At 42.1% G+C, this 9865-nt stretch overlaps 1 protein-coding gene across 1 annotated transcript in view; it reads left to right on the forward strand.

The window, feature by feature from the left end:
* Positions 1-9865, forward strand: part of LOC115088544 (mediator of RNA polymerase II transcription subunit 23-like) — a 91254-nt gene that overhangs the window by 5818 nt on the left and 75571 nt on the right. Inside the window, exon 2 of the mRNA XM_029596804.1 lies at positions 8309-8542. Within this exon, the coding sequence (XP_029452664.1) occupies positions 8309-8542 (234 nt within the window). The remainder of the gene's footprint in view (positions 1-8308; positions 8543-9865) is intronic.

Genomic DNA, 9865 nt, shown 5'->3' on the forward strand with positions numbered 1-9865 from the left:
AGTTTTCACTGGTTTTGTACATTTCTGAGGAGAAATGCAAGTTTTGAGTGAAAAATGCAAAAGTGATTTTCTCATGCTGAAATGTGTTCTTTCACTGTTAGAACCAAGTTTTCAATGGTTTTTGTACATTTCTGAGGAGGAAATGCAAGTTTTGAGTGAAACATGCAAAAGTGATTTTCTCATGCTGAAATGTGTTTCTTTCACTGTTAGAACCAAGTTTCAATGGTTTTCTACATTTCTGAGGAGAAAATGCAAGTTTTGAGTGAAAGATACAAAAGTGAATTTCTCTGCTGAATGTGTTTCTTTCAGTGTTAGAACCATGTTTTCAATGGTTTCTACATTTCTGAGGAGAAAATGCAAGTTTTGAGTGAAACATGCAAAAGTGATTTTCTCATGCTGAAATGTGTTTCTTTCACTGTTAGAACCAAGTTTTCAATGGTTTTGTACATTTCTGAGGAGAAATGCAAGTTTTGAGTGAAACATGCAAAAGTGATTTTCTCATGCTGAAATGTGTTTCTTTCACTGTTAGAACCAAGTTTTCAATGGTTTTGTACATTTCTGAGGAGAAAATGCAAGTTTTGAGTGAAAGATACAAAAGTGATTTTCTCATGCTGAAATGTGTTTCTTTCACTGTTAGAACCAAGTTTTCAATGGTTTTGTACATTTCTGAGGAGAAAATGCAAGTTTTGAGTGAAACATGCAAAAGTGAATTTTCTCATGCTGAAATGTGTTTCTTTCACTGTTAGAACCAAGTTTTCAATGGTTTTGTACATTTCTGAGGAGAAAATGCAAGTTTTGAGTGAAAGATACAAAAGTGAATTTTCTCATGCTGAAATGTGTTTCTTTCACTGTTAGAACCAAGTTTTCAATGGTTTTGTACATTTCTGAGGAGAAAATGCAAGTTTTGAGTGAAACATGCAAAAGTGATTTTCTCATGCTGAAATGTGTTTCTTTCACTGTTAGAACCAAGTTTTCAATGGTTTTGTACATTTCTGAGGAGAAATGCAAGTTTTGAGTGAAAGCATACAAAAGTGAATTTTCTCATGCTGAAATGTGTTTCTTTCACTGTTAGAACCAAGTTTTCAATGGTTTTGTACATTTCTGAGGAGAAAATGCAAGTTTTGAGTGAAACATGCAAAAGTGATTTCTCATGCTGAAATGTGTTTCTTTCACTGTTAGAACCAAGTTTTCAATGGTTTTGTACATTTCTGAGGAGAAAATGCAAGTTTTGAGTGAAACATGCAAAAGTGAATTTCTCATGCTGAAATGTGTTTCTTTCACTGTTAGAACCAAGTTTTCAATGGTTTTGTACATTTCTGAGGAGAAAATGCAAGTTTTGAGTGAAACATACAAAAGTGAATTTTCTCATGCTGAAATGTGTTTCTTTCACTGTTAGAACCAAGTTTTCAATGGTTTTGTACATTTCTGAGGAGAAAATGCAAGTTTTGAGTGAAACATGCAAAAGTGATTTTCTCATGCTGAAATGTGTTTCTTTCACTGTTAGAACCAATGTTTTCAATGGTTTTGTACATTTCTGAGGAGAAAATGCAAGTTTTGAGTGAAACATGCAAAAGTGATTTTCTCATGCTGAAATGTGTTTCTTTCACTGTTAGAACCAAGTTTTCAATGGTTTTGTACATTTCTGAGGAGAAAATGCAAGTTTTGAGTGAAAGATACAAAAGTGATTTCTCATGCTGAAATGTGTTTCTTTCACTGTTAGAACCAAGTTTTCAATGGTTTTGTACATTTCTGAGGAGAAATGCAAGTTTTGAGTGAAAGATACAAAAGTGAATTTCTCATGCTGAAATGTGTTTCTTTCACTGTTAGAACCAAGTTTTCAATGGTTTTGTACATTTCTGAGGAGAAAATGCAAGTTTTGAGTGAAAGATACAAAAGTGATTTTCTCATGCTGAAATGTGTTTCTTTCACTGTTAGAACCAAGTTTTCAATGGTTTTGTACATTTCTGAGGAGGAAAATGCAAGTTTTGAGTGAAAGATAGCAAAAGTGAATTTCTCATGCTGAAATGTGTTTCTTTCACTGTTAGAACCAAGTTTTCAATGGTTTTGTACATTTCTGAGGAGAAAATGCAAGTTTTGAGTGAAACATGCAAAAGTGATTTTCTCATGCTGAAATGTGTTTCTTTCACTGTTAGAACCATGTTTTCAATGGTTTTGTACATTTCTGAGGAGAAAATGCAAGTTTGAGTGTAAACATGCAAAAGTGATTTTCTCATGCTGAAATGTGTTTCTTTTACGGTTAGAACCAAGTTTTCAATGGTTTTGTACATTTCTGAGGAGAAAATGCAAGTTTTGAGTGAAAGATACAAAAGTGAATTTCTCATGCTGAAATGTGTTTCTTTCACTGTTAGAACCAGTTTTCAATGGTTTTCTACATTTCTGAGGAGAAAATGCAAGTTTTGAGTGAAAGATACAAAAGTGATTTTCTCATGCTGAAATGTGTTTCTTTCACTGTTAGAACCAGTTTTCAATGGTTTTGTACATTTCTGAGGAGAAATGCAAGTTTTGAGTGAAAGATACAAAAGTGATTTTCTCATGCTGAAATGTGTTTCTTTCACTGTTAGAACCAAGTTTTCAACTGGTTTGTACATTTCTGAGGAGAAAATGCAAGTTTTGAGTGAAACTATGCAAAAGTGATTTTCTCATGCATGAAATGTGTTTCTTTCACTGTTAGAACCAAGTTTTCAATGGTTTTGTACATTTCTTAGGAGGAAATGCAAGTTTTCAGTGAAAGATACAAAAGTGAATTTCTCATGCTGAAATGTGTTTCTTTCACTGTTAGAACCAAGTTTTCAATGGTTTTGTACATTTCTGAGGAGAAAATGCAAGTTTTGAGTGAAACATGCAAAAGTGATTTTCTCATGCTGAAATGTGTTTCTTTCACTGTTAGAACCAAGTTTTCAATGGTTTTGTACATTTCTGAGGAGGAAATGCAAGTTTTGAGTGAAACATGCAAAAGTGATTTTCTCATGCTGAAATGTGTTTCTTTCACTGTTAGAACCAAGTTTTCAATGGTTTTGTACATTTCTGAGGAGAAAATGCAAGTTTTGAGTGAAACATGCAAAAGTGATTTTCTCATGCTGAAATGTGTTTCTTTCACTGTTAGAACCAAGTTTTCAATGGTTTTGTACATTTCTGAGGAGAAAATGCAAGTTTTGAGTGAAAGATACAAAAGTGAATTTCTCATGCTGAAATGTGTTTCTTTCAGCTGTTAGAACCAAGTTTTCAATGGTATTGTACATTTCTGAGGAAGAAAATGCAAGTTTTGAGTGAAAGATACAAAAGTGAATTTCTCATGCTGAAATGTGTTTCTTTCACTGTTAGAACCAAGTTTTCAATGGTTTTGTACATTTCTTAGGAGAAAATGCAAGTTTTGAGTGAAAGATACAAAAGTGAATTTCTCATGCTGAAATGTGTTTCTTTTCAGTGCCCATCCAGTCCCTTCCACCCCCATCCAAGTGAAATGTCTAGCTTGATTAGTTAGGGGTAGTAGCCGCCGCAATAAGCAAGCTACACCCATGCTTATTTGTTTTACCCAGGTTGTTTTTCTTCTCCCCTGCCGTTGAAGCAGAGAGCTATGCTGGATATGCGTGAAGTATCAGTCATGGAGAAAACTTTAGGGCCAGAGAGGAGCAGGACCTGCAGCAGGCAGAATCACACACAGCCAGGTAATGCCGTTTAGCCCTGCAGTAGAAATGGTGAGTTTTGCACTAGTTTAGGATGTTTTGCTATATTGTTGTTACTGTCACAATAAAATCCCAAAGCACATGAAGGACCAGATGTACAAAAGTTTGGAAAACTCTACATACTCAACAAGTTACACAAACAGCCAAATAGACTAAATAACATTTTTCCTTATTTGTGTGGTTTGTTTGTTTTTTTTTTTTATAGAAATAATTCTTCCCCTACCTCCCACCTACTACTGCCTTTTCCTTTTAAATAACTGTTACACATAATAACATAGTAATGATGGCAGAAAAAGACCAAAGGGTCTCAATTTGCTTATAATAGTAACTGCTGCTCCTTCCAGATTACACCCAACATTTTGTTGAGTAGTAACTACTGCTCCGTACAGGTTACCCCCAGCTACAACTCATCGATCGCTAAATTGATCTAGATCTATCGATAGATCTAGAACTATTGATCTAGATAGATCTAGATCGCTCAATAGATCTATATCGCTCAATCTAGATAGGAAAAATTTTTTCCCCGATCTAGATCTAATGATCTAGATCTTTTTCCCCGATCTAGATCTAGCGATCTAGATATTTTTCCCTGATCTAGATCGATAGATCTAGATCTTTTTCCCCGCTCTAGATCGATAGATCTAGATCTTTTCTCCGATCTAGATTGATAGATCTAGATCTTTTTCCCCGATCTAGATTGATAGATCTAGATCTTTTTTCCCAATCTAGATCTATCGATCTAGATCTTTTTTCAATCTAGATTTTTTCCCCGATCTAGATCGATAGATCTAGATCTTTTTCCCCCAATCTAGATCGATAGATCTAGATCTTTTCTTTTCCCCTGATCTAGATCTATCGATCCAAGTTTTGAATGGATTTGTACATTTCTGAGGAGAAAAAGCAAGTTTTGAGTGAAACATGCAGATAGTGGGACCCGTCCTGCGAGAACACATCATGTTTTGATGAATCTAGTCCTTAGCTGGATACAAATGAAAATCAGCTAATTTAGCCGGATATCTTAGGCCCATCTCGGAACATTCCCGGAATGTCTTTTTTATGTTTAAACATTTTATTTATTTCAACAGATATGGTACATATTACAAATCAATAAACAGTATCACAGAAACAAGAATGAGTTCACTGGTTGGTACTTTACAGTGCACATATGGTAGAACATGTACCATAACTTCTCTGCAATCAAGGTTGATCCCCAGGTTTTTATACCTTTCCCACTTCCCTGTTCCCCCCATACAACATCTTATTGTCCCATTTTAACAGCTTAACATCAAACATAGATGGACTCAAGAATTATTAAAAATTAGGCTCCTGGCCTGATGTGACAATGACAGATGTGACGGCAGACCCGTGGCTCGGCCCCCTCACCTCTTTCAAAATAATCCAGCATCTGATCCCTCGTCTCTGGCGGCTGTGGGCCGCTGGCTCCATCCTCATGCCACCCCTGGTGTCTCCAGCTCTGCTGCAGCTGCCTGACTACTCTGTTGCCTCTCACCAGCCCCGGACCTCTGCATTGATTGACTACGTCATTGCTTCTCTCCAGCCCTGCTTTGTCTGACCATCCTTTGACTCTCTCCTCGTCCAGACCTCAGCCTTGCTTGACACTGCTTCCAGATTGCCGCCAGCTCTGATCCCAGCTTAATTAAAGACACCTCTTTAACTTTTGTCCTGTACGTGGTTCATTCAGGCTTCGGCCTGCTCTTGCTTGGGTGCCCTCTGTCAGACTGTGTTTCTATTGGTGCCCGGGTCTCCAGGACTCCAACTCGTCCAGCACAGACTGATACCTACACTAGTTGCTGCCTCTGGGCTGACCTTGATCCACCCATCGATGACCACTGACGGAAGCCACCTAAGTCCAGCTGGCCCTGGCACCCAAAGGCTCAACCTGCAGGGAAAAAGGCCTGGTATTGGTGAAATGCCAGCCGGCCTCCGTCCATTAGCCCTCTCTGCCTGCCGATGGTGGGAATCCATAGGATCCCTCCTACAGGTAGCATCAACCCCAACTCAGCCCAAAGGTCCACCTTTTGCGCAAGAGATTGCAAAGGCCATGGACTCAGCGGAGCCGCGTGCCCTCCAAGCCCTAAAGAGTGGAGGCGGCCTGGCCCTAAAGAGTGGAGGCGATCCATGTGACAAGCAGTAAGACATATAGGGCACCATTAGTGAATGGAACCGATAGAATTTTAAGCACAAATCACTCTAATTAAGATATATGTATACTGCGGATGTTTTCTGGAAATTCCTATTTGAATTTGTCATTGTGTTTACAATTAAGCCCCTGAGGCAGCCACTATTTGTGGCGAAACTCGGCCAGAGTCGGGCAGTTTTTAACAAGTTTCATACGTCTCCACCATTAAAGAATTGAAAAAGACTTCTTTGTGGCATCCACTTTTTTGTTGTTTCCTTACGGCTCCTTTGGATCGCCTACCTTGCTGTTTTTTGGGCCCATCCCTAAAGATACAAGAACAGCAACAGTTTCTCGAGGCTCTGGCCTCTTCCCTCGAGCATCTGCATAAATGGCTAGATGAATTATCCAGCAACTCAGTTCCAGCGATGGCTTCCTCTCTGCCACAGCCGTCTATTTCCTCCTCCAGAGCCTTACTGGCCCTGCCAGCCCTGCCTCATTTCAAAGGTGACTCCAAACTATGTAGAGGGTTTATTAACTAGTGCCAAATGCAATTTTCTCTTCAACCCTCCGTCTTTCAAGATGAACTAACCAAGGGCACCTTCATTTTGTCTCGCCTTGATGGGAAGGTACTGGCGTGGGCTTCTCCCTTGTGGGAACGATCGGACTCACGGACGTGTCTGTGTTCCAGCGAACCTTCGATAATCCTGGGCAGCATGCTGTGGCAAGTACTAGTCTATTACACCTTCGACAAAGCCAAAGAAGCCGCTTCGACTACACCATTGAATTCCGGACTTTAGCATCTGAACTCGCTTCGCAGGAGTACTGCCTGTGAGCTATCTACCTGATGGGCTCTCCCCACAACTAAAGGATGAATTGGCAGCACAAGAGCTCCCTTCCTCTCTCGAGGATCTTATCGATCTAATAGGCCGAATTGACCATCGTCTCCAAGAGCATCACCGAGAGAATCTGATGCCCAAGAAACCCTCTCGAGTCCGTTCCCACTCGTTACCTGCTACCAACCCTACTACTGGTGGGAAGTCTGCTGTGGCCGAGACCAAGGAACCCATGCAGTTGGGTCGTGGGCATCTGTCCCCAGAAGAGCGTCTCTGGAGGACATAAACAGGCCTGTGTCTGTACTGTGGATCATCCAGCCATCACCTACAGACTTGCCCAGCCTGCCCGGAAAAACTTCCCGATCAAAGTTCGGTTGGGGTCCTGAACTTGGGTGCAACATCCCCAGCCCCTCAACTATCCATGCCTGTTACTATAGTCTGGGACTTTCAATCGTTTCCTGTCCTTGCTCTGGTAGATTCCGGAGCAGGTGCTAATTTTATCCTTAAAGACTTCGTTCAACTCATAGGTATCAATACCCGTCCTCTCGAGACTTCCTTGTGCTTTGCTTCAATCTATGGAGAACTGTTACCCAGTCAAATCTCCTTATCCATAGAGCAAGTTCAACTTCTCACTGGCACTCTCCATTCCAAAGAATTTGAACTTTTGGTTCTAGAGAAATCCATCCACCTGGTAGTTCTGGGACTACCTTGGCTCTGTCACTACCCCCAATTCGATTGGGGGTCTCTTCAGCTGACAGAATGGGGCTCGCCTGTCACCAGACTTGTCTATATAAAGTGGCGCCCCCAGCAGTGGGTTCCTCTGGCGACCACTTCCTCAGGCATACCTGCTCCCTACACAGACTTCGAAGATGTGTTCTCGAAACAGAAGGCATTCCTCCTATCATTTCTTCAGAGATTTGATTGTACCATCGATCTTCTGCCTGGGACCATGCCCCCCAAGGCATACCTATCCTCTGTCTCTTCCCAAGACCAAGGCCATGATGGAATACATGCCTGTTTGAAAAATCCAGCTTGCCCTTTCTAGGGTACATAATTTCCCAACAAGGGTTCTCGATGGATCCTGTGAAACTCAAAGGAATCCAAGACTGGCCACAATCTGTGGGCCTGAAGGCACTTCAATGTTTTTTAGGATCAAAAATTACTACTGCCACTTTATACCACACTACTCTACGTTGGCGGCTCCACTTACAGCTTTAACCCGAAAGGCTCAAGACACCTGAAACTGACCCCGGAGGCTATTTCCACCTTTCATCGCCTCAAAGAGGCTTTAACAGGATCCTGCTCCATCATCCAGACCCTAATCGCTCCTTCCTGGTTGAGGTAGATGCCTCCATGATTGGAGTGGGGGAGGTCCCGAGTCAACGCTCTGCTTCTGGATCTGTGGTACCGTGTTCCTTCTACTTGTGCAAATTCTCTGCTGCAGAACAAAATTACAGCATTGGAGACTGCGAGTTACTCGCCATCAATCTGGTTTTGGAGGAATGGCGCCCATGGCTAGAGGGCACTCAACATAAATTTACAGTGTTCACAGATCATAAAAATCTGGAACACTTGAGCCAAGCCCAATGTCTAAATGCCTGTCAAGCCCAATGGGCTCTGTTCTTTTCCAGATTTAACTTCGAGCTTCGCTACCACCCGGCAGAGAAAAATCTCTGAGCAGATGCCCTGTCATGTTCATTTGAACCTGAAGACAAACCTGATGAACCCGGTCATATTATTGACCCAGCCAGCATTTGTATTTCGGCTACTTATCCTGTTCCTACTGGGAAAAATGTGGTGCCCCGTCGACTCCATGAAAGAGTCCTCTGGTGGGCAGATGACTCTAAGTTTGCCGGTCACCCAGGGTGAGCGCAAACCTTAGCGCTGCTTCAGCGGTTCTTCTGGTGGCCCACTATGTTGATGATCTCTGATGCGAAAGCATACATCAATAACTGCAGTACCTGCACTCAAGAGAAACCCCCGGTCGGGCAACCTTGGGGTTTACTCCAGCCACTTCCAGCTCCTGAAGGACCGTGGACACATCTTTCCACAGATTTCATCATGAATTTGCCACATTTGACAGATTCTCCAAAATGACCCATTTCGTTCCACTACCAGGCCTACAATCTGCACCCAAATTGGCACACCTGTTCTTTTGACATATCTTCTGACTACACGGCTTACCCAAGGACATTGTTTCTGACAGAGGCCCACAATTCATCGCCAGATATTGGAGCGCTCTTTGTAAAACATTTGGCATTAACATCAGTTTAACAACAGCATACCATCCTCAAACCAATGGACAAGCATCTTTAAAAATGGTGCCAGCCATCCAGTGCTCCCTCCATGTGACAGGGGTTGGCCAATGGCACGGATACCCTGTCACATAGTAAGGACAAAGGCCATCGGCGCCATTTTTATTAGTGGCAGCCGATGGCCCGGGAGCGGGAGATCGCTCCTGGGACCCCCACTGGACCACCAGGTACCTGTAAAAAGATTTTTTGGGGGGTTGGGAGGGTGGGGGAAGCTAAGGGATTAGTTTTAAAGGGTCGGGGTGGGTTTAGGGGTTATTTTTGTGTGCTGTTTTTCCCGCCCTCCCCCAAAATGATAAGAGAATCCCCATGAACAATTTAGTGGTGTTTTCCTATCGGTTTCAGGGAGCCCCCGATTTCTGACGATTTTGAAAATATCGTACAATATTTTCAATTGTCCGAAGCCCAATTCACATCCCTATTCACGACATCCTACTCCTGCCTCACATCCATCTTCATCTCCAGAAAAACAGCCAGAAGATCCCATGCATTTGGGCCCTGGTTGCTTGTCCTATGGAGAGCTGGTCAACTAATCACTCGTTGCCCTGTCCGGCCAGGAAACTCTGACTCCTAGGACTTACCAGGGGATTGATCTTAGGCCTGACCACACTTGTTCCCCCATTAATTGTGCCAGTAATGCTGTCCATGGAGGGGCGTGACTTCTCCACCTTATCCTTTGTAGACTCTGGAGCTGGTGGGAATTTCCTGATGCAAGATCTTGTGGAGCACTTGTCAATTCCTACCCATTCTTGCCCAGTGCCATTGATTCTCTTCTCCATTCATGGGAACCCTCGTCCAGGGAAGATCACACACATCAATGCCCTGCTGAAATTTCGCACGAATCCGCATCACCTGGAACACCTCTCTTTTTATGTC

Source organism: Rhinatrema bivittatum, chromosome 3, assembly GCF_901001135.1.
Source record: "Rhinatrema bivittatum chromosome 3, aRhiBiv1.1, whole genome shotgun sequence".
In the NCBI taxonomy this organism is placed as follows: Eukaryota; Metazoa; Chordata; class Amphibia; order Gymnophiona; family Rhinatrematidae; genus Rhinatrema; species Rhinatrema bivittatum.